The sequence below is a fragment of the Anolis carolinensis genome, chromosome 2 (genome assembly GCF_035594765.1).
Source record: "Anolis carolinensis isolate JA03-04 chromosome 2, rAnoCar3.1.pri, whole genome shotgun sequence".
Classification (NCBI taxonomy): Eukaryota; Metazoa; Chordata; class Lepidosauria; order Squamata; family Dactyloidae; genus Anolis; species Anolis carolinensis.
Genome location: NC_085842.1, coordinates 229,061,827 through 229,088,021, shown reverse-complemented (window position 1 = coordinate 229,088,021; position 26,195 = coordinate 229,061,827). Strand labels below are relative to the sequence as shown.

At 39.2% G+C, this 26,195-nt stretch overlaps 1 protein-coding gene across 3 annotated transcripts in view; it reads right to left on the bottom strand.

Moving 5' to 3' along the window:
• The window catches only part of plppr1 (phospholipid phosphatase related 1), a 166,410-nt gene that overhangs the window by 69,095 nt on the left and 71,120 nt on the right, over positions 1-26,195 (bottom strand). For 2 of the 3 annotated variants that reach the window (XM_008103447.3, XM_003216593.4), the window contains exon 2: positions 10,727-10,836. In XM_008103447.3, the coding sequence (XP_008101654.1) occupies positions 10,727-10,789 (63 nt within the window). In that variant the 5' untranslated portion in view covers positions 10,790-10,836. Of the gene's footprint in view, positions 1-4,384; positions 4,405-10,726; positions 10,837-26,195 lie in introns of those variants that run through there. The other variant, XM_062971859.1, reaches the window with a different exon arrangement.

Below are 26,195 nucleotides of genomic sequence, written 5' to 3'. Positions count from 1 at the left end.
TAAGGAGAGATTAAGGAGAAGCCTATTAAACATCAAATTAGGTTATGATTTTACAAATTAAGCACCAAAACATCATGTTATACAACAAATTTGACAGAAAAAGTAGTTCAATATGCTGTAATGCTACGTAATAATTACTGTATTTACAAATTTAGCACCAAAATATCACGATGTATTGAAAACATTGACTACAAAAATGCGTTGGATAATCCAGAACATTGGATAAGCGAATGTTGGATAAGTGAGACTCTACTGTACTTTAATTTCCATGCCCCCTCCAAAGAAATTCTGGATTTCTAATTCGAGAATGGGTACTGAGTATCCTCTGGTCCACTCCCATGAACTACCATATTAGAGGAATTATCTGGCAGATAATTCTGACTGCCTGACAGGATTTCATAGGATGGAGCCATATTAGTTAAAGTGGTTGCAAAATGCAGTGTGGCTAGAACCATAGAAGCTACCTATGCATATTAACTACAGGCATGTACATATCAATTAGGCAACTATTATCTATTAGTCATACAAACCTGGAGGGCTACTGGTTGCCCCTTAGATGGACCTTTGGTTTGATCTCAGAAGATAAACCTTAGTTGAATGAAATACTTTGATCACAGTTCCTTCAAACAGCTCAGTTTTCTGAACTCTTTAGACATCAGTTTGATCAATGTCTGGGAACTATTTTAATGAGTCTCCCTGGTTCACCTTTTTGTCCAATTTTAATAGGAAGCAGCTATTCCAATTAGGGATTGAAATGTTGATGTAACCTTTCTGCTGTTATAGATTAGATGTCGCTTGCTTCCTCTCTATCACAGAAAAGCTCAAGTTTCAGATGTACAAAGGAAGTTGTTAAAAGCTACTGGTAGGGTTCACTTTCTTACAGCACACAACTAATCTCTGGGTCAGAATATGCAATAACATGTAAGCGAGGGCTGAAACAGAAATATGAATGCTCAAGTACATTACATTGGTAAGATTAAGTGCAAGCTGAGACAAGATGACATTTTTTCTTGAGTCTTAACCATGCTGACATATTTCAGTCAGGCACAGAATAGGGAGGATGTGTTAGCTATTTAAGGAAGACTATCTTCATTGTCAAAACGAATCACATATAATCGTGTTGTACATGTCTGAGAGGACTTTTATGCATGTCTATCTTCTGAACCACTTCACAAGAGTACCAGAAGAGGTACTGTTTGAGAACATAAATCGAGATGACCACATCCAATCTAGGCAGGACAGTGGCTAGTTAATACTTCAAGTCACTTGTCGATTTATGGTGACTCCAGGAATTTCATGGGTTTTTAAGGCAAAGAATACTCAGAAGTTTTGCCAGTTTCTCTTCCTAATTAAAGCCAACAGCACCTGGTATTCATTGACATTCTCCCATCCAAGCACCATCTAAATCTGATCCTACTTAACTTCTAAGATCAGATGAGATCTGACGCCTTTAGAGCATTGAGGCCATGAATTTAGATTGTTCTCTAACATTTCACAGATGAAAATGGGACATGCGTGCAAGCAACATCAGAAATAGGGTCAAAATGACAAACAGTATTATTGGGGAAGAGTACACAATATAGGAAAGGCTACAGCATCTTGTTTTAGCCCAAGCCTACAAGGAAGGGCAAAATTTTGCTCCCTCCTCTGTGCAAACTGCAGTCATTCTTCCACATTTGCAAGTTGGAGAAGGGAAGACAGGGCCGGCACTCACCAACAGCTCATTTTTAAAGACCATTCCTATAATTTGCTATACCATTTTTTAGCACTGTGTGCTTTCCTTACTCAAATTATCTACTGGTTTAAATACTGCTCCTAAATTATCAACAACCCCCAGAATCCTTAGCCAGCTTGTTCAATGATCAGGAATTCTGGGAGGTCCAAACAGCTGGAGGGCCGCAGCTTGAGGATGTCTGATGAAGAAGTGCATGAAGCATAAAAACACTGGCTCTATTTGCAGCTGTGAAACTAACAGTCTAATGAAGCAGTTAATACCCATAGTAAACAGTCAGCTTGGAGAACTTTTCAACTCTCAGCATCCCCTACTCAGCATGGTTGTTGGCAATGCTGGCTGAGACTTCTAGTCCAAAAAAGCAAGTCTTCCAAACCTCATCAATGTTTCAGTTCAGTCACAGCAAAGGTCTCATGTGAATACCTTTCTTAAATTATAAACACTTTGGAAACAGGAAGGAAAATGTTAACATTACTATGCTAAGAAATATCACCATTAGGAGGAAATTTCTTTTAAATGGAAGTGTTGTCACTAACAAAGTTAAAATGCATTTCAATCAGGAATGTATCATTTGTGGAATGCCATAAATGGGTTTTAGGAAAAAGAAGAAAGCCATTTTGAAGCTAAACCTGCATTATTGACATTGTTTGAACAAGGAACATTGGAAAAACACAAATCCATTTAAAAGACACACAAAGGGACATCTAAATTGTGAGATCCTGAAGTCAATTTTCATTTCCCTAGACTCTATTATGCATGAGCTAAAATGAGAGTTCAAAATGAAGACCAAAATAATATACATGAATCTATCTTTTGTCAAATAGTGATTTTTTATCACTTGGAAGAATCCAGGGATTCCTCAAATCTGCACCTAGGATTCCCTGGTGAGATGAATACTAATGGCAGATAGACCAAATTAAATGTGCCCCAGAAGTGTAGAGCTACAGAAAACAAGGGTATGTTTTCTCTGCATCTGGAGGTGCACTGGATTTGGGTTATTTGTCCCTAAGACATCTCAGTAAAATGATGAGGCATCTCTGAAATCAGTCAGAGATTTCACATAGCCACATTAAGACAGAACAGTAAGTCAGAGGATTCCAGTGAATCTTGGCTTATTGTGAATAAGCTCTGTTGACATACACAACTCATTTGGTTCTTTTTTGCTCTGCTAGTGTACCAATTACACATCAGAAATGGTCTGTTTATGATAGAGATGCGCAGAACACAGAGGGCCCCCTAACCATTACTGGCTCCAAAAAAAGATCTATGCCTTTCTTGATGTTTTTTTTAAAGGGATGTTTGCTTATAAAAAGGGGGTTCCCTCCTTTGAAACTGCAATGTATTGATACAAATAACTGACCATTTCACCCTTACATATGAGGATGAAAAATCACTGCATTTTTCTTCCTACTGTACAGAAAACAGATATTCTATCACAGTATTCTCCTCCATATTCAAATATCCCAAAATGTTGTGTAGTAACTCTTGCATGTAAACAAACACATTTTTCCCGGATCTATATAATTTTCTGTGCAGAAAACATTTTTTGTGCAAAAACTCTATGTGTTTTTTTAATGCAAAATAATCTCCAACAACATTTTTGGGGAAATTGTGCAAAATTCTCACTGATTTATTAATTTTTCTATAAGACATTCCAATGATCTGGAAACCATGGTTTGGACCTAGGGATAAATAACCTTAAAAAGGAAATCTGTACCTTCTTGCCTTATTTGTTTGCAGATTGGTGCATCTAGATTCCTCTAACCTGCCTGTAAACAAGGCAGGAGGGAACATGAGAAAAAAGGAGAAAAATGTCTAGCTTTACAGTAAATAGCTCCTTTTCTGCAGCTTTTTGTAGAAGCATATGGACAAGGAATTCTTAGAGGACCACAAGTGGTCTATGCATTATCCTTCGCTTTGGTTTAGTGTGTCATCCGACCTTGGAATTTGGGCTTGTTGGTCCTTTACAAGGAGGCAAGAAAAGATCACCAGAAATCTAAGATCTAGAATTCCTGGCTAATTTGAAAGTAACATACCAACTTCTCCAGGCTGGATGGCACAACACATGGTTCCAAAGTCACAGTACTGATAAGTAATAAAATATGAGCCTCTGTGCATGAGGATGCTGCTCATTCACTGTTAGAACTGTTCAGAATTCTGGCTTATCACAGTCTCCAAAGACGGAAATCAAGAGCAATATGGTCAGCAAAGGTCAAAGCCTTGAATGCTATCTTGAAATGGTTGTGGGAGAAGCATGGAGAGACAGGAGGCTTTTTCTGATCACAAAAGGGAAGGCACAATTAGGTAGAAGAAATTACTGTGATGTGATGTGTTGTAAAATCCAAATCCAAATTGGTGAACACTGTATTTGTAGCACTAGGTATCACAAACTTTACAAATCACAAAGAACTTCAAATTATAAATAATGAATGCCGAAATGCATGTGCATCTTTTAAGAAAGCAAATAAAAACTATTTGAGATTAGGTTTTTTTTTAAAGGAAACTATGTGCTTTCCATCTGTTTCCTAAATTGACCCTGAATATATTTGGGACATCCAGAGGTGCCAACATTTTCCTCTAGGCTATTGCTTGATTTATTTTTATGTCCACATCAGCCTTGACTACAGTAAGGACAATTTATAACTCTCTCACCTGCGCTTCCAGATGGACTCATCATTCACATATTAGAAGGGTAAAAAAAGTCTTCAGGGATGACCAGGTATGGCTGTAAATTGAAAGATGTGAGACATAGTGTCTTTCTTCTATTCCTTAAAAATATTGATTGAGTAGGCGAGAGATTGATTGCCCCCTTTGCCTATTCCCTACCTTAGAAAAAAGAAAAAAAGGGGAGGGGAGATCAGGTTTTTCTTAGAGAGGAGAGCTCACAAAAATGACAGATAAAGAAATAAACCCATTTTTAGAATGTCCAGATTTCAAATTGAGTGTGGTCTGATAACATTTTATATGTGCATTGTATTTGCATTTAATAAATATGTTCTTTGTTCACACTAATTTTCTGTGCAGAGAAGTTATCTTTTCTTTATATAGAAGGACATTTACTTATATGAAACTGACCACATTACCTTTTGTAGAGACAAAACCCAGGAGTAAGCTGGCTGGGAATTCTGAGAGTTAAAGTCCAAAACAACTGGTGAACCAAAAGTTGGGGACCACTGCTCTATACATTCCTTGACTATATGGAGCTGAGAGTTAAAATCCTCCAGTAAGTATCCTTACTGATTCCACTCCAAAATCTTCAAACACTCAACGAAAAATCCAAAGGCAGGGGGAGGGAGGAATACCCTGTTTCCCCTAAAATAAGACATTCCCAGAAAATAAGACCTAGTAGAGGTTTTGCTGAATTGCTAAATATAAGGCCTCCCCTGAAAGTAAGACCTAGCAAAGTTTTTGTTTGGAAGCATGCCCACCAAACAGAACACCAGAGCATGCAGGATCGGTAAATGTACGTACCATAGAAACGTGCGTACATGGAAATATTGGTAGTAACAAGAAATTCTTGATAGCATTCACAGTTTGTCTGGTTATGCTGGTTTGTGATGACAACTACTGTACAGTATATAATAAATGTTCATTTTTTGTTCAACAATAAATGTGAATTTTTCTTCATGGAAAAGTAAGACATCCCCTGAAAATAAGACCTAGCGCATCTTTGGGAGCAAAAATTAATATAAGACACTGTCTTATTTTCGGGGAAACATGGTATACATGCTGAGCTTCATACTTTCACTAAAATCTCAAATTTATACTGACACACATTTGAAGATGACAACTCAAGAAATGTGGAGCCAAGCAACATCAGAGTCTGGACAAAATGGTAAATATTAGCAATAAGGAAGGACAATAGTAACTAGGAAAGACTATAGAAACTTGCTGTAGCTCATTGGTTCTCAACCTGTGGGTCCCCGGATGTTTTGGCCCACAACTCCCAGAAACCCCAGACAGTTTATCAGCTCTTAGGATTTCTGGGAGTTGAAGGCCAAAACATCTGAGAACCACTGCTCTAGCTTGAACCTACAGTGAAAGTCAAGCTTCTGTCACCTCCTCTCCCCTTGGCTAAATTAACTGTGTGCAAAGTATTTCATGAACTGTCTGCAGCAATGGGAATAAGCTGATGAAAGAAGGGAGGAAGTGGGGAAGAAGAGAGAAACCGGGATATTTTAAGTGTAGCTGAAAAATGGGAATGCAGAAGTTTAATTTGGACTGTCTCTGCCAAATCAGGGCAATTTCAGGTTATACAATGACAAGAGAGTGCAAGTGGGCAGTGGGCAGCTACTATGATTAAGGACCACTGACACCAACGACTATAGGAAATGAGCTCTCTAATGGTAGTAGGTCAAGCTAAGCTGGAACACGAAGACTGCATTTAACATAGAATTAATGAAGTTTGGCACCACTTTAACTACAGTAGAGTCTCACTTATCCAACATAAACAGGCCAGCAGAATGTTAGATAAGCGAAAATGTTGGATAATAAGGAGGGATTAAGGAAAAGTCCATTAAACGTCAAATTACGTTATGATTTTACAAATTAAGCACCAAAAACATCATGTTTTACAACAAATCAACAGAAAAAGCAGTCCAAAACATGGTAACATTATGTAGTAATTACTGTATTTATGAATTCTGCACCAAAACATCACAATATATGGAAAACATTGACTACAAAAACATTGGCTACTAACAAATTGACTACAAATAAAGATAGAAATGCATAAAATGAGCATACAGTAGCAACATTGTCGGAAATTAAATCCATAAAAAGTTTAATCCTTGCTGTCTAGAGAAACAGCTATGGATCAGGGTGGGAGGCAAACTGCGTTGGATAATCCAGAACATTAGATAAGTGGATGTTGGATAAGTAAGACTCTACCTTGACCCAATTGTATGTGATCATGGGATCTGGGAAAGGCACCCACATACCTTGGAGGAAGGTTAAAAACTGTGTGTAACTACAGTTCCCATGATTCCAGAGAATTCAGCCATGACAGTGAAAGTGGTGTCAAACTGCATTCATTCTACAATGTGGATGCACCCTAAGTTGGTTTTACTTTTGAAGCAGTAAAAGAACAAAGAGGAAATGGAAAGATTTGGTGGAGTGATCCTTAAGATATTAGGATAGGTGGGCAAGGGATGAGGAGATTTTGGGTCAATGAAACATTCATTAATCCAGTGGTTCTCAATATGTGGGTCCCCAGATGTTTTTGGCCTACAACTCCCAGAAATCCCAGCCAGTTTACCAGCAGTTAGGATTTCTGGGAGTTGAAGGCCAAAACATCTAGGGACCCACAGGTTGAGAACGACTGCATTAACCCTATCAGTGCTGCTATGGCTAAGACACATTTCCTTCTTTAAACATTGAGCATTGTTGCATTTCAAGAATTTAAAAATATGCAGTGGTTACTGTCCTTGTTTTTCTGCTCTTTTACTCAGAAAGGGCAGCAACATCAGGGAGGAAGAACAGGCTCTAGGGATCAGTGTTAGGTCAATGAGGTGGGATTCTTGGCATGTGCCTGACAAGTGCAACCCTTAAAAGCTGGCTATGAGAACAACAGGTTGTCCTTGGCAACCCTTGAAAATAAGAATGTGAGAGCAAGACAGCAGACAGGCCTACCCACACTGCCATTAAGACAGACTTAAACAATCACAGCTGCCACACAATACAGTTTCTTATGAGGTTAAGCCATTCCAGGCTGCAAGCTGGGGAAACCCAGGCATGCAAGAAAAGCTGGAGGTGTCTTTTCCTTCTAGAAGAGAACTAATGAATTGCTGTGACCAGAGAAGTGAAAGACATGTTCATTTCATTGAACCCCCAAAGGGCTCTGCTGTTCGCCTGGAGCATTATTGAAAACTCTAGTGACAATAAAAATAAGATCAGTGGGAATATCTTTGGCCCTGAAAGAAGACTTTGACACCCTAATCACATACTTGCTTACAGCAAGAATGGCAAAGGTAATCTTTCTCAGTGGCCTCGCCATCTTATTTCAAACATGTCCTTTCCCACAGCAAGCATTTTCCCCACCAAAGCCATGAAGGAGAGCTACAGAGTTATATGCTACCACATAATTTGAATCATCACAGAAGTTTTGAAATCTCTTAAAACTGTGTTAAGTTTAAAAAGCACAATCAGATAATGACAGGGTGTCAAGTGAATGGCAAAACATACATGCACAAACATATGCTTTTCTTTTTATTTTAAAATGTAGTTCTGCAAAGTATAGGTGGAAGATCAAAATTTTGGCTGCACTGATTTTTGATATACTAGATTTTCCATTTGGTAAACTGCAGCTTGGGGCCACACTGAGCAGATGGACAACCCAATGAAGCCTTTGTATTGCTGCCTTTATATTCTGTTTCCATTTCATGATACAGAAAAGGACAAGTGTAAAAAAACTTAATTTGCCATTCAGCAAAGATTGCTTTTACATTCTTCATTTCTTAAGAAGTGGAACAAAATCAGATATGTGTCTATCCATGGACAATCAAAACACTCTCTTTAAACCTCCACAGATTAAAAAAAATCAAGAAGGCCATGAAGTTCCTTCAGAGCTTATAAGAGTTAGTTTTTTAATGCAATTATCAGAAAACTATCTGGCATGTCTATTGGCTTTTCTGGTTCAATAGTGTCTGGAAATGGTAATATCAAGAGGGCTGGGCTACCACAGCAGTTTAAACAGTCTCTTATATAAGATCCTGCTGACCAGAAGGTTGGCAGTTCAAGCCTGGGTCGGGGTGAGCTCCCGCTGTCAGCCCAGCTTCTGCTCACCTAGCAATTTGAAAACAACAATGTAAGTAGGTAAATAGGTACCGCTTTGGCGGGGAGCTAAAAGGCGCCCTGAAAAAACATGCCGGCAAAAATCTGATCAGGAAAGGAGTCCATGGATGACAGGCTCCTCGGCATGGAAAATGAAACAACAGCAGCTCCCCATAAGTGAGTCGAGCACAACTGGATGCCAAAGATGAAAAGAGGGAAGCCTTGCCTCTGTTTATGTACTGTCTGTCTCGGTCTACTGTATAACAGCATTGAATGTTTTCCATATATGTACCTGTAATCTGCTCTGAGTCCCCCCACGGAGATAGATATAGATATATAGATATAGACAGACAAACAGACAGACAGACAGACAGATATTGGTACCTCTATTCTTTGCTTTACAAGTTCAGTTGTGTGAGATCTAAGATCAACATTGACCTGATCATTTTAATTAAGCACATGGAAATGGGGCCTAACCATTCTCTAATTAAAAAAAACAACGCTTTGCCAGAATAGAAACAATGATTTTGACTTTCATATCATCAGGATTCTACTTGAAGCCTTGTTTAAACAAGCACATGTTACTCCTGTACAACCAATACAACTAATGGGCTGACTCTCATCTTGCATTCACATAAATCAATATATTTATATAGCTAGTTATAAATTTTGATCTTAATATAAGCCTAGTCACAATTTCAGACAGTTTCAGTTTAGCCATCTCACTTCTAGGAAGAGTTCAGACTTGACTTGATTTAGGACCCACTCATTTGTCCTTTTTAGCAGTTCATGTTATCTGCAAAACTCTTCTCCAGCACCACATCTCAAATAAGTTGATTATCTTCCTATCCACTTTCTTTACTGTCCTTAACAACCATACATAGAAACTGGAAATATGATGACATGGATCATCTTAACCTTAGTATTCAATGATTCTAACTTTACACATCAGAATCTTGTTCTAGTCTTTTATTTCTTGACTGCAATCTCTATTCCAATTATGATTGACCTAAATCTTTTATTATTTCAGTGTCTTATTTATTTATTTATTTATTTACAGTATTTATATTCCGCCCTTCTCACCCCGAAGGGGACTCAGGGCAGATTACATTATAACACACATAGGGCAAACATTCAATGCCCATAAACACATCAAACAGAGACTGAGAGACACACGCAGAGGCAAGTTAACCTTCTTCTGAGGGGATGTTCGATTCTGGCCACAGGGGGGAGCAGCTGCTTCATCATCCACACTGACGGCACTTCCTCATTCCAGGTCGTAAATTAGTTAATCTTGCCTCCCCACTTTATAAGTGGTACCTTATCTCCTACTTGATAGATGCAACTATCTTTCGGGTTGCTAGGTCAGCAACGAGCAGGGGCTATTTTTTTTTTTAATTGACGGGTGCTCACCCCGCCACGGGCTGGCCTCGAACTCATGACCTCATGGTCAGAGTGATTTAAGGCAGCTGCTCAACAGCTGCGCCACAGCCCGGCCCCATATATATATACAATAAAGTAGTCTTCATTGTCTACTTTAAAGTTATGTAAATATATGTGGTAATTTCATTGTTTTCTTAATGTTCAAGTGTAAACCTGTCTATGGTTTCTTCCATGACTTTCTTCAACAATTGCTCCAAATCTTTCCTGTTTCCTGCTAGTAGTATGGTGTCATCTACATATTTTAAGTTGTTTGTGTTCCTTCCTCCAATTTTCACATTTTCTTCCTCTGAGTCTAATCCTGCTTTATGCATATTTATAGCATGCATGTCAAATTATGTGAGTTCATTGTTTTTAAATTATGATTGAGTTTAGCTGTATTCTGTTTTAATTTACTGGTATGTTTTAAACCACTTTGAGTCTAACATTGAGTAAAAGATGAGACCTGTGTAAAATAAATAAAAAACGTATTTTTTTAAAACTGGTGTGAACCAGGCTTTAATTTTAAAGAAATATTTTGCACAGTAATGAAATTATATTGGATTGTGTAACATTTTTCAATTATATTGTATGTTACTTCAAAACAGAATTTAAAAGTTATTTTTTCCTCTTAAAGGATATTAGAAAAGAAGTAAATAATTTAAAAAGGTAATGTAATGAATCTCTACATTTGCTTTTTGGCAATGGTTCCACAACAAAATATTTAATGAATTCCTTTTTAAAATCTTTCCAAACTTTGCAAGCTGAAAGTAATCACCCAAAAAATCCAAAAGTTGCACTCACCTCGACAAAGATGAAGCATGGGATGATGGAGTAACTTCGCTGTGTGTTGTTCCCCAAAGCCATTTCTCATCACACCTCTTGAGGTTAAGTGTGTCCAACGTTGTTCAAGGCTAATAAGAGAACAAGTATGAAGATGAAAGGGTGTCAAACTTTGATTGAAGATGAATACAGAAAGGTATCTAATACTATGGGGTGTAGCTTTCAAACTGGGGGTGGTAAAATGAGGGCACTTCTGCTCCAGTAAAAATTCTGACCTTTCAAATGTTTTTTTTCCATCAGTCTCCAAATATCTAGCCTTACAGATAGTGGGACAAATGTTCTTCATTTACAACTTGTATATTTACTGTGTTCAGATTCTCTTGGTAACTTGCCTGACCCTTTTCACTGCATGCCTAAACAGTATTTTTAAATAGTGCACTGAAATTTATGTTAGAAATCTGGAGCATGAAAGAAAATTTCATAGAGGAAGCAGAATTCTTACTGAGGGATCAGTGCCTCATTTTGTCTTTCCCATAGCTACATCCTTGCTATACTGAGAGGGACTGATAGCTCATCTCATCACCATACTCCTTTTTGGCTGGGCAATCATTTCTCTGTGGGTATATCTACACTGTAGAATTAATGAAATTTGACACCTTTTTAACAGCCATAGCAAAATGCTATGGAATCCTGTAATTTGGTGAAACACCAGCATTACCTACCAGATAAGGCTAAAGACCTTGTACAACTATAACTCCCAGGATTCCATAGCATTGTGCCATTGTAGAGTCAGACCGACATATACTCGTAGATCTTGCTATTGAGTTGAATTTTAATTTTGCATTTATTTTGGGTTTTATTTCTACATTTCCCCCCTGTTCTTCCAAAACTGTATTTAATCTTTTAATTCTTATAAGTTGATTTAAAAAAGAGAGAGAAAAAAGAGAAAAAATTGGGACAAGCTCTGAAAACCAGAAATAATTTCTTCACAACCTTTAAAGATGCCTGCAATAGATGTGGGAGAAACGTCAGTAGAGAATGCTTCAGGAACATACAGCCGGGAAAACTCACCGCAACCCAGAAATTATTTCTCTTGACAAAATGTGAACAAACTTGAACTGTTTTGTTTTCCTATAGCAACAGAAATATGGACCAAGAACATTGGATGGGGACAAGCTCTGAAAACCAGAAATAATTTCTTCACAACCTTTAAGGATGCCTGCCATAGATGTGGGAGAAACGTCATTAGAGAATGCTTCAGGAACATACAGTCGGGTAAACTCACCGCATATGGACCAAGAACATTGGACTAGAACACTTGGTACAAGGATCTGGATTCATCCTCAGTCACAGAAATCAACTGAGGGACCTTGGGCAAGACACATTCTCTCTGCCTCAGAGAAAGGTAAGGGCAAAAGTTCTCTGAATATATCCTGCTAAGAAAACTTAATGGTAGTTTCACCTTAGGATCACCATAAGACGGAAATGACTTAAAGCCACACAACAAAACGTGACTGTAAAATTCACCAAAAGTCCGAGTCAAGGCACATAACAACAAGAGGTGGTAGCAGTAAGAAGACAGAACCTTTCCATGAGCTCAGATCTGTTTTTTTCTTTCTTTCAGAAATACAACCATTGCCCTATCACAAGGCCTTGCACACTCTTGGAGTGGGAAAAGAGTAGCTGGAGGAAACCTTTTGGCTTGCACTGGTTCTTTAAATAAGGCAGTGCAGAGAGATAATACAGCAGCTATGAATGTATTAGCATGAGGTAGCTCCCATCTTGCCTAATTTATCCTGTGTCTATCTCCCAAAAGCCCTTGAAGCGGAGAGAAGGAGCGGGAGGTTGCATGTTCTGCTCTCTTGGGAAAGGAGGCAGCGCTGCAGAATTCACATCAGGTGAACTGGAAATTAACTCCAAAGGCAGTTGAGAAAGGAACTCCACAAAGGCAAGCCTCTCACCCTGAAAAGCATATATTTCCTCAAGGGATTGTCGGTGGAGTGGTGGTGGTTAGGCACTTGAAGAGTTCCTTTCCCAAAGGAAATTTTAATGAGAAGAGATGAGCAATAGGTTACTGCCCAGCAGAGTGATTTCTTTTCAACTTCCAGCTGGAATTAAACATTATGGGAAATGTATGATAGCTACTGCCAAAAACCAGCCCTGGTTCACTTTCTCCCCACTTTCTTCCTATTTATTTATTTTATTTATTTCCATAATTTCTGTCCTGCCCTTCTCACCCAAGAGATCTGGCAGAACTCATAGGTTTTTTTTAAAAAAAAAATACTGTAGTAATGTAATACATCTTTATAACGCAACATTTATATAGTTTGGTTAGATTCTGATTCAGCCACCATACCTAGACGTTTCTGTTAAAAGAAGTGTAGATCTGAGAAACTTCTCAAGGAACAGCATCTCAGGGACAAGCACCGGTCCAGAGACCATTAATTTGATCTGCTGTGATTTAGCTCAAACCCTCCAGAAGGAATGTACTCAGAAAAAGAATTTTTTCCTCTTTTTGGGAGGGAAGTTAATATTTTACGTTAACTTTTCTCAAAAAAAAAAAAAAGAACAATTCTCATCTTTGAATCAGATGGTGAAAGGCTTTGTTGAATGCCTGGATGGGGAAAGCCAGCAGAAGCAGCTATTCACCTCATCCATAGAATCACCCTCAATTATTCCACAGGTCATATCAAAATAATACTTTTGGGCCCAAAACCTGCCCCCAACGTATATATGAGATTGACTTATAAATGAGTATATATGATAAAAAGTAAAGGTTTCCCCTTGGCATTAAGTCTAGTCATGTCTGACTCTGGGGGTTGGTACTCATCTCTATTTCTAAGCCAAAGAGCTGGCATTGTCCGTAGATGCCTCCAAGGTCATGTGGCCGGCATGACTGCATGGAGTGCCATTACATGATAGGTAACAGAAATATTTTTCCCTGCCAATATAGGTGAAATGATGGAGAATAGGATTCACTTGCTAAATTGCTGCATGCCAGGCAGAAATACCAGGAAAAAGCTGGCAGCTTCATCTGCCTATTGTGTGAGATTCAGTTATGGACTTTTTTTTAGTTTTCATATAACAGCCTGTTCAGATGTGAAGATTCATTTTGCAAGGACATTTAGAAATGGCAAAAGCACAAACACGGTGGCATTGTATGAAACATCCCTGCTCAAAACAGCATGGGTAAAATGATTACCTTGCATCTTGCTGTGGAAGAGCAATAAACGGTGCTCGGTAGACAGAAACCAAATTGCTGGGAGACATCAGGGAAATCTCTCCCCCAAAAATGACAGATATAAGGCTGTAATCCTATAACCGCTTATCTGGGAGTAAGCTCCTTTGAACTTGATGGACTTACGCTTGAGGAAATGTGTCTAGGATTGCACTGGGAGATGCTGACAAAAGACAAATTACTTTGAGCTACTGTCTAATGGAAGTGCTTCTGCATGTTCTTGTACGGAAGGTTGTGCTTGGCTTCTATCCCTGCACCTGAACATCACCTTCAATTAGCACTGCCTGCAGGTTTCTTGCAAACAAAAGGAAAAGGGACGGCCTGAATCAGGTGCTCCTAATTAGCCTAAGTGATCTTTTTTTTTTTGTATCAAAGGCAATTTTGCAATCTCCTGGTGGTAGCAGCGCTTACTAATGAAGGATTCCTTTGTATGGAGTGAGAGCCCAGAGATATACACACAAAAGGGAGGATGGATTTGAATGAACTACAGGGGCCAAAATGTCTTCACAGCAGGACTGGCATTTCATTACCTGGCTCTGCTCCTATGGCTTGGGCAGCTGCTTCACACAGAGGATTTTAGCAAGGTGACATTTCCCCATCATTTGTTTTTTCTGTGCCAGGGAAGGCTGCACCTGCTACATTGTTCTAAGTTAGCTTGCTGTTCAAAGAAGAGGACAATAACCACAGAACAATGTGATATGTCTCATAGATATGTCCAACTCCATTTCCACAAAAGCAGATATTTCTGTACAACCCTGGGTATGAGCCTCCCATTGTGTAATTCCCATATTGGTATACCAATAATTGTATATAACTGCTGTGTGGTTACTTATACTCAAAGTTATCTTGTTTAAGTCTTCAATTAGAATTAATTTTTAACTTGGTTTCTAACTCTACAAGGGCTAGTTTATGTAGTATTTTTAATGTTGCATTGTTTGTTATTTTATACTTATATATACTTGTTTGTTATGTATGTGAAAGACCCATAGTGTAAGAATTAAAATTGATTGAATTAATTGATAAAAGAACCCCAATAGAAGGTTTTGTAGCTTTGTTCAAAGGGCCAATGGTCGTAGTGTTTCAGAGGGGTAGACTGGGATTAGGGAAATCCAGGTTTTAGTTCTCATAGGGAAATTAAACTCATTAGATCAGTAGTTCTCAACCTGTGGCTCCCAGAAATCCCAGCCAGTTTACCAGCTGTTAGGATTTCTGGGAGTTGAAGGCCAAAACATGTTGGGACCCACAGGTTGAGAACCTCTGAATTAGATGAACAGGACCCAGTCATCCTCATTTAACCTGCCTTCAGTGGCGCAGTGGGTTAAATCGATGAGCTGCTGAACTTGCTGACCGAAAGGTTGGTGGTTCAAATCTGGGGAGCATGGTGAACTTCCAGTGTTAGCCCCAGCTTCTGCCAACCTAGCAGTTCAAAAACATGCAAATGTGAGTAGATTAATAGGTACTGCTCAGGCGGGAAGGTAACGGCACTCCATGCAGTCATGCTGGCCACATGACTTTGGAGGTGTCTACTGAAAATGCTAGCTCTTCAGCTTAGAAATGGAGATGAGCACCAACCCCCAGAGTCGGACACAACTAGACTTAATGTCAGGGGAAAACTTTTACCTTTACCTATGATATATTCACATTAGGGCAGCCATAAGTAGGAAATGACTTGAAGGCACACAACAACACCATCAGAAGCTTGTTGTAAGGATAAAGAAGGGAGGAGGACTTTGTACTTACTGAAGGAAAGGTGGAATAAAGACAGCTGAATAGCTATATGAAGCGAGGAAAAGAAAAGGTGAGGAGAGCTAATATGAGCTTTAGGTGTGAACTATTTCAAATGTCTCACTTTTTGCAATGCTAGAAATATGGGAACTGAAGGGAGCCAATTTTTTCTCTTGGTAGCTATACCACTACTGGGTTCATTTGAGAAGTCCATGCAAGCTAGCAGTACAATAAATAAATAAGTCTGAAAGGTACTACAAGTCTTGCTTCCCATCTTATTTCCTTTATGATTATACTAACTTGATCTTAGCCAAAAGGCCGAGAAGTGATAATTATACTGAAACCGAAAAACACATCCAGCTACTGTTGTTATTACGGACAATTCCTGTATCCTCAGAGGATACTTCCCAGACTTTGCAGGGATGGGTGAAATCACAAATAACAGTGAATCCTACTATTTTCAATAGAATAACCAACAGAAAGAGTGTGTCGCCTATAAAAAAATTAAAATTATATAATTTTAAATGTTTATCTTGTTTGTTTAGATCCTTGTTTGTTTTATTTATTTATCATTTATTTACAGTATTTATATTCCACCCTTCTCACCCCGAAGGGGACTCAGGGCGGATCACATTACACATATAAGGCAAACATTCAATGCCTTGACATAGAACAAAGACAAACGCAAGCTGGCCTCGAACTCATGACCTCTTGGTCAGAGTGATTGGTCTCAGCTGGCTGCAGCTGGCTGCTCACCAGCTTGCGCCACAGTTGTGAATTTGCAAATTTGCTATGTTATTGCTTAACATTTGATAATGTGTAATATTTTTTATTTGTTTATTTTTCGGATTTGGGTGGGGGTGGTTATTTTGTCTTTATTCAGTTTCTTTAAGACATTGAATGTCTGCTGATATTTGTTGTAAATCGCTCTGAGTCTCCTCGGGGAGATAGGGCGAGATATAAATCAAGTGTATTATTATTATTAAAAGAGGCACTAAGTGAATAAATGAAACTATGAATAAGACAACTATGTATTCAGTCCCATAGATATGGGGGTCATATTGTACTGAGCTGGAATAAAGGGGGAATCATGTGGTCTGTGGGTCTCCTTTGGCTTGGGTGTGTGTGCATGCAGCTTTGGATACTTCCAATCCCCTGCACCTTGAAATCATGGCCAAAAACCTATCTGAAACCTAGACATAGTTTTTTGAGCTGTAATTTTACTTGCACATACTATGTTGGGGGTTGTACTCCAAAAGAGTAGAATAGTATCTGAAAGGTGTAGGAAGTGAAAGGAATCCTCAGTTTTAGTTACTTTTAATCTCCCCATTCCATACTTCAACCTGCTGAGAGATGCTGAAAATGGTCTTCCCATTCTAGATGTATGATCAACCATGATTTAAATCAGGCATGAGCAAAGTTTGGCATTCCAGATGTTTTGGACTCCAACTCCCACAATTCCTAATAGCCTACTGGCTATTAGGAATTGTGGGAGTTGAAGTCCAAAACATCTAGAGGGCCGAGATGGACCTCCTTCAACAATTTCATTCCCAGAACATGACAGCTAACTGTGAATACTCACAAACAAGTAAGGGGTGATGAGTGAAGATAACAATTACAGCAGCCAAGTACAAGTCACATGCCTTAGTGATGACTAACAGGGAATAGAAGGCAGTTCTACAATTAGCAAGACAGAATTGTGGGCAGAATTGGCAGAAGCCTCCAGCACTTTCTCTTGTGAAATAGTTATTTTTATGCTGTTGGGGAGAGAGGAGAAGTAACTCTTTGGGCTTGTCACTGGAACAAGTCCCAGAGCTGTAACAATGCTCTAGGCTGAGCATCTCTACTGGCAGAAGAGCAACTACACAAAGATAGCTATGTTGCGCTGCTACTATACTTCAGGCATTTCTTTTTCTTTTGAACATGAGCTGGACTTGAATTTAAACTTTGAAACTTTATCGAGTTGGAAAACTGTTTGGGAAGGAAAGATCCAGGTCAAGAAACAATGGTATTTCAGGAGTCATATATCAAGCAGAGAGAGAGTGCAAAGAGAAAAAGCTCTGGCTCTGAGATGAACTTTGCCCTGTTATCTGTGAACATAATGCTGAAAAAGCACCCAATGTGGCTTAGCACTTCCTCTCAAATGCTTCTCTCGTAGACTCTAACCCAGCATTTAAGTTCCAACATTTAGCACATTATGATAAACATAAGCGAACAGAACTAATAAAAAGTAACCCTTCTATATACAGCAAGGACAGTGGGAGAGGAGGACAATTCCAATCCCTGACAGGACATCAACAAGCGTCCAGACCTCATTGCATCAGATAAGTCCCAGGACCATGGCACAATGAAGGGCTACTGATGGGTTTGCCTGACTTCATTACGAGAAGGTGGCAAACTAGTAACAGATACTGCATTATGTGATAGGGGGTGTCACTTTTGTTTCCATGCTGGTTTGCCACCTCCAGGATGATATTTTCATCCTCCTGCTACCAGTGAGCAAGGTTGTGACAATCAGAAGCATCTGAAGAATCTAGCTTTATTCTTCCCCTTTCTTCTCATATTTATGATATGAAAGACTAACACAGCTAATTGTTAGAAAACTACCACAATGGAAAACTGTTTAGTTTAACATCCTCCTCCTTGTAGGAATAAAAAAAGGGAGAAAATATGCAATCTTGAACTTCTGTTCTCAGACTGAGAGGGCACAACACTGTAGAATCAATGCAGTTTGACACCACTTTAACTGCTTCGGCTCAATGCTATAGACAGAATACTGGGAAATGTAGTTTTACAAGGTCTTCACCTTTCTGTGCTAATGAGTGCTGGTGCCACACCAAGATGCAAATGCCAGGATATCATACCATTGAGCCGTGGCAGTTCAAGTGGTGTCAAACTGCATTAATTCTACAGGTGTACCTTAAGAAGGCATGGCTACCTGTTATGTCGGAGCCCCTGGTGGTGCAGTGGGTTAAACCCTTGTGCCGGCAGGACAGCTGACTGATAGGTTGGCAGTTTGAATCTAGGGAGAGAGAGTGAGCTCCCTCTGTCAGCTCCAGTTCCCCATGTGGGGACATGAGAGAAGCCTCCCACAAAACATTAAACATCCAGGCATCCCCTGGGCAATGTCCTTGCAGACGGCCAATTCTCTCAGACCAGAAGCAACTTGAAGTTTCACAAGTCACTCCTTACACACACAAAAACCCCTGTTATGTCTGAACTAAACCTTGTTAGGCCACATTTGAGACCAAGCAACAAAGACAATGATTTGGCATGAGAGTCAACTGTTGGGGGGGGGGCTTCCTGAACATATACAGGCTCTTGACCATATGCAAGAAATCTCTTCTTCTGATTACTGAGAGCAATGGAAGAAAGAAAGAAAGGTTGTTCTTACACTTGTATAATCCCTACAGGAGAACAAGAATGCTATTTAACTCTGTTGCTATGGGAACACAATGTTAGTTAATATTTTCATCCTATCTCTGGGTCCCTCCTGTTCATTGCATATGCCACACTGCAAGCTATAATACAATTCACTGTCAGTTATTCAATACCCCGACAAACTGCTGCTCAGCACCATTTGTGAAAATCATTTTAAATTTACTCTTTCAATTTTTCTCCTGATGCTGATGCCAAACCATATAATACATTAAACACAATGGGGAAATTGCATTGTGTCATCATATGGAATAAAGTAGGTTTTCCAAATTTGGTACAGTCCAGCTGCATTAGACTACAACATCTAGATGTTAGTTGAAGGCTTTGGGGAGTTGGAATGCAAAATATCTGTAAGGAACCAGGACGATGGAGAAAGACACTGGCAACTTTTGTGGGTTTTCACTATATAATCCTGTATCTGAGTATTGCTTACATTTGGACAGTGAAGACCATAACTCCAGAATTTCCAAAACAGTATAAAATTCTGTCTGCTCTGATTTGTTGGGAATCTACTGTTAAAACCATACAACAGGAAAATAATTAAAGGCCCTATCAATTTACACTGTTATAGTGTGACTATTATGTTGTAATCTCAATGGTGATATTGCATGAAATCCTAGGATGTGCAGTTTAGGGAGGGTCTTTGAATTTTCAGCAAGGGAGCTCCTCAGTCCCACTAAACTACAAATCCCAGAATTCCATAGGTAGTTGCCATGGTAGTTAAGGTGAATTCTGCCATATCACTGCACTGTGATAAGACGGGAAGACAGTAACACCATTGCTGCAGAAAGGGTAATATGTCAAAATTCATTAGAGTTAGACCTACATTAAAACAGAATCTGAATGAATCAGAAAGGTGTTTCTAATCAGGAAAGGGAGTACACTGCTTAAGAAGCAGTGAAGATCTATGACAATTTCCAAATAAAGGCATAAAATTGATGGAAAATACAACAGTGGCCACAATATAGTTATGTGGAACATGCTTCTATATAGTAGTAGCAGGCTAAATTTGGCCCTTTGCATTGATATTGTACTGCAGTTTTCATTACACCTAGCCAGCATAGGCAGTGCTGTAAAATGCTGGGAACTGCAGTTTAGGAACATCTGAAAGGTTGCACGTTGTCTACTATTCTTGTCAATGGATAGATGAAATTAGATTTAGCTATAGCTGGGATGAGTTACAAGTTTTCAGTTCCTTTATTGTTTTTGTTTGAGAGTGACAAATATAATTTCATGAATGATGTATGTCCTCCACATCCTTCCAAGACAAGAAGGTGACACAGATTATTAACATTAAAACAGCAATTATTATTTATAAACAACTGATATAAAGAGGTCAGCCAAAAGTATAAAGAGGCACTGCCAACATGCTGGTGGTGGTTGTTTTATTTAACCTGCTATTTTTGTGTTTTCATAGCCAAGGAAGAAAAGAGAAAGTGGTTTGAGCATTGGACTATGACTCTGGAGAACTCAGCTATGAAAACCCACTGGACAAATCACATGTCTTAGCCTCAGAAAACACAGAGATAAGGTTGCCTTAGGGTCGTCCAAGTTGGAAACAACTTAAAAGGCATACAGCAACTACAAGAACAAACTATTTACTTTGTGGACTAAATACCTTAAAAACCCTGATTGAACAGGAAACCACTAATTAATACCAGATGATGTAGGCTATATTTCAGAGGACGGAACTGGCAAAACACCTCTGCCTATTCCTTCCTTAAGAAAACCCTATGAAATTCATGAGGTCATGATATGGTGACACACAAAAGTGCTATATCTTTTTATTTGGGTTTGCCTGGGAAGACAGCATGCCTTAGGCCAGCCTTGACTGACCACCATTGAAAGCTGTGGCAAAAAAGGCTAGGAGTACTAGGATAGCAGCAATAGGCCCTCAGCAGTTGCATGGAGATGCTGTCTGCCACTGGTACCTGGTGCCTTCCATCTCAGTGGGACAGTGAATCCATTTTAGACTGTAAACATTAAAGGATCTATTCCAAGTACTATGCCATGGTCAGTAGGTTCAGCACATTGGACAGTTCTTTCAAAAGTAATGTTGAGAGCATATTCAGTGCTGCTGACACAGAAACCAGTAGCTTTGATTGTTCTCTGAGGAGCCTGGTCATGCCTACATCTATCCTTCTCTGTTTGGAAAGTGTCTCCAAAGCTGAGGATAAATGGATGCAAGCCAAAGAGACTGTGAAATGCAACATGATCTTTGAGCCAGACCTTTCAAAAACGTCTTTGAAATAAAATAAGGATACTCTTCAGAAATCTGAAAAATGTTCCCATAAACACACTATGCAATTTCTACAGCAGACTGTAGGAATTTCCTCTCTGTTGCTCTCCTAGGCCTTCTCTTTCTTTATTTTTTCTAATTAAGGTCAGTCCATGAAAACATTGCTGCCTGAGGCAGAGAAGCAAATGGTTCTCCTCATCCACCTCAATCACTACTCAATGTCAGCCAAATTATTTTTGAACGTGAAAGAGAAAATCCCATAAGTCCCTTACACTCTCCCTGTCATAAAGAAACACAATCATAATAAAGCAAACACTAACAATTTGTACTTTCGTGATATCCAAAAATCAGCTGCCTAAGGCTGCCACCTCACTTTGTCTAATGAGAGGGCTGATACTGTTTCCATTTTGAAATATTCCACTTCATGTCCTTTGGGGAAAGGATTTATATGTCATGTAAGGCACCAGACACAGTGCTGATTAACGAACAACAACCACAAAAGAGCAAAACCAATCTTTCCTTTCTCCTTCCCTCCCTCTCTTCAGCCCATGAAAATGAAGCAACTTCATCTCCTTTTTATATTACCAGATGTGTCTCAATGACACATAATCCCCAGAGAGGCTCCCTTAGTGGCACCTGGCAGGTCTCTGCTCTCAAAGTAAAATGTGTGAGCCAGGTGATATGTTGATGGCAAAACTGTGCTGTGAAAAACCTACATAGCATCAACCCACTCCTCACATACGCCTTCTGCCATTCATCCCCCGCAAGGCAACCGCAAAGAGACATCTGCAGGTTTGTTATCCAAAGCAAATATTTGGCAATGCTCTCCTTGGAGCAGAAGGGCTGCCTTAGGGAAGGAGGAGCTTCTCTGGGTTGTTAGGAATATTCTCTTTTTTCACAGGTCACTTGATTTGAGCACCAGCTAAACTGCTTCACTGCTCTTCTAATTGTAAGGGAAAGGGAATATGGGGCAAGAAGGGAGTGGCAAACAATGGATGAGTATATTCATGGTAGCAGTGTTGGCTATGCAGCACAATACAACAAAATTCAAAAATCCTCAAAAGAGAAAATATTGACCAACCAAAATGCAGAAAATACATCCTGCAAGCTTTCAAAACCCCATTGGATATTCAATAAAAAGGTATTTAAAAATTATACAAGGGAAGAAAAGTGTTATTGGTAGTATCAGAGGCCTCCATTTTTGATTAGATGTTGCTAATGTACTGTAGTAATTCTGGGGAGATCTCAAGGCAGACAAAGGACAATTCACTTATTTGCATCTTTTCTCAGAAGCATTTGAATAATAAGTTGCTTAATACACGCTTATAATTTTGTTTGTCTATAAGCGCATATCAAATATATTCTGTGGTGATTCACTCAATAGGATAATCTTGGACCCATACTAATCACTAGAGCAGGCATGGGCAATTCCTAACAGCCTCAGGCCCTTTCCTCCCCCCCCCCCCCCAGTCACTTAAGCATCTGAGGAGGGAAAGGAAAGGACCTGAGGCTGTTAGGAATTGTGGGAGTTGAAGTCCCAAACATCTGGAGGGCCCAGGTTTGCCCATCCCTGCATTAGAAGTACTCACACTGGCACTTTATTTTATTAATTTAAAATGCTTGCATGCCACCCTTCAATCAATTCCATAGCAGCAAACCCTAAACCTTAACATATGCAGCAAAACTAGGGAAAAGTCAGTGTTATGTTGAGGTTAGAGTCCTGAGACTTGGGAAGATCCAGGAATGGCCCTCGGCAAACCATGAAGCTCATTCGGTAATCTTGAGCGAGTCACTCTCTCTCTATGCCTGACCTATCTCAAAAAAGTTTGCTGTTGTAAGTGTAAAGGGGAGAAAGGAGAGACACTTTGTATTATTATCTACATTTATATTATGCTCATGGTATAGAAAAAAAAGTCCCATAAGTGCTTTTGACACATTTTTTCATAAGGGGAGAGGTTTCTAGTATTTCCATGGTTCAGGAGAAATGTTTAGAAATATGAAAACAGTGTTTGAAAATAGTCCTATTGTATATTGCCCCCACTACTAGCAGCAGGAAAACAGTCATCTATGAAGTTAGGAAATAATCTTCCCCTTGCAGATGCTGGGCTGAGAGGAAAAGGAGGTCATCTGAATAAACTACATCATGAATGTTTCTATAGCCATGTTCCACTATAATATCTAGAATGCCTGTTACATTGATATTTCTAACTAACACTTGGAAATGTTATTTTTTAATCATAGTTCTCAGAATATCCTACTCAACATAGCCACTTGCAGTTACAGTCCTAAAAAGTTGTTCTTCCAAATTCTGCTTTTATAGTTTCACATTGTTGTCATATTTCTTGGATTTGCTCAATTCTGAATCACCCCCCTGTAGCTCTGCCTTTTAGCATTGTTTTGATCTGCAGTTATTAGCTAGGGAAGCTTTTCATGCTGTGCAGACAAATGGTATTATCTGCTAATTGCTGCAGATGGTGTTGTTAAATGAACAAGGCCAGGCCTCCCTTGTGGCCTCTAGAATAGATCCTCTAAGAGCAGAAATCAGGAATAGAGGACACTGCCTGTTCCAAGTTAGGCCGTTAGTCCATCTAGCTCAGAGCTTCCCAAACTGTGTCTCAATATGTTTGTGTGTTGGCTGCAGTGTGTAGGTGTGTTACATGAACATAACCTCTAAGTCTTTGTGAAATAAGCAGTGAATCAAATCTTTTCAAAAATATAAATGAAAGATAATAATAATAATAATAATAATAATAATAATAATAATAATAATAATAATAATAATGTTTGTTACCCGCCTCTCCCCACAGCTTGAGATGGGTCACAGCACAGTTAAAACACACACAAATACTATATAAATATTCTACAAGCGCATATTAAAATTCAGTTCATAAAAGATACTAATCAAAACATTGCTGTAAAATACACATTAATCACAAAGGATAGAGACCAAAACACATAACATGAGTTTAAAATTCATGCTTTCAAGTGGATGAGTAGGCCTGCTAGAAGAGATAGGTAAAAAATACGGAACGCTTCACGAATTTGCGTGTCATATATTGTATCCTAATGTTGTATCCCAATACATTTCGTTATTTCAATTTATGTATGCATCCGTATCCGTTGGTTTAACCTCTAGTTTGCTAATAAAACTGAATCACTGTGTCATAAAATGATGCATGTCAAAAAAGTGTGTCAACAACATGAAATGTCTGGAGAGCTCTGATATAACTAATGCTACCCTGAACTCTCTCTCTCTCACACAGGCTCTTTCTTGATTTCAGTAGCTAAGTAAAATTAGGCCTGATTTTACAGTCTTTTTTTTCTTCATTCACACAGTCGTCTCCGACTCTTCGTGACTTTATGGACCAGTCCATGCCAGAGCTCCCTGTCGGCCATCGCTGCCCCCAGCTCCTTCAAGGTCAAGCCAGTCACTTCAAGGATACCATCCATCCATCTTGCTCTTGGTCGACCTCTCTTCCTTTTTCCTTCCATTTTCCCTAGCATCATGATCTTTTCCAAGCTTTCCTGTCTTCTCATGACATGGCCAAAATACTTAATCTTTCCTTCTAATATCCTTCCCTCCAGTGAGCAGCCAGGCATTATTTCCTAGAGGATGGACTGGTTGGATCTTCTTGCAGTCCAAGGCATTCTCAGGATTTTCCTGGAGGATGGACCGGTTGGATCTTCTTGCAGTCTAAGGCACTCTCAGGATTTTCCTTACAATCAGCCTTCCGCATTTGTGGATTTTATTTATGGATTTAATTAATATGTTCTTGCTAGGAAACTCTAGGTCCTCATCACAGCTTTGTGGTCAACTTCTACTGGAAACTGAATATAAAATTGTGCTGGAAGACCTAGAGATTTCTAGAGACAACATTTCTCTAAGCATTTGTTGATCCTTCAGCATGATTCTATGGTGAGCTTCTGATGAAGTCGTACTAGAGGACCTAAAGCTTTCTAGAGAGGTATGACCTTAGGTAATACAAATAATACTTTTTATATGTGCGCATTTTACTTTCTTATGGGATCCTGTTTCCCTAATCACAGTGAATGTAGAGAACTAATTGTATTTGAATGATGGACCACCAGGGAACATTAGGGAACTCAAGGTAAGACTAGGAAGAACTCAGACTGAAAACCTGAAAGTTATTCCCAGTTTGAGTAGGCAGTTCTGAGCTATGGTCTAACTCAGTATATGGAAAATAAACTGGACCGCATCCTGTACAATACAAAGACAGTTTCCTGGCTTCAGAGATGGCTTTTTTTCTACTATCAGTAGTAGAGGAGAAACCATGTTCATCTACTACTAGCAGTAGGATGGTTGGGAAATATGTGTATATGTATGCAAACATGTGAATACTAACCACAATCCCCAGTGCCCAAAAGATTGGGCACTCCTTTGGTAGATATGTTAAGTGACTTCAGCTACCGTAAAACCATGAGTTCAGAAGTCCGGCATTTCTAGCTACTTCAGAAGGTCAAATCAGACACAGACAGATGAGAAAGCAAAACCAGAAGTTTCTTCTCAATGGCTAAAAAATGTAACTGGGGAATACACTCCAAAGTAATAACATACCACAAATGTGAATACAGAGCATTTTTATTTCATCTGACAGCTAATCAAGAAACCCACTCCAGCTCCAGATTGGTTGAAAAATTGTCCGGCTAGGGTCAGCACTCTGAGTGGCTAAGGACTCTGTGAAGCGTCATCACTGGTTAGCTGTTGGGGGGTGGCCAGAAATTCAATAAACTGCCATTGGAGGATTTGAAGTGTCAACCCGTGTAACAGTCCGTTTCTGAAAGAGGTGTGATTGGAACGAATGCAGTGTGGCAATATGTAAAAGAGTCCT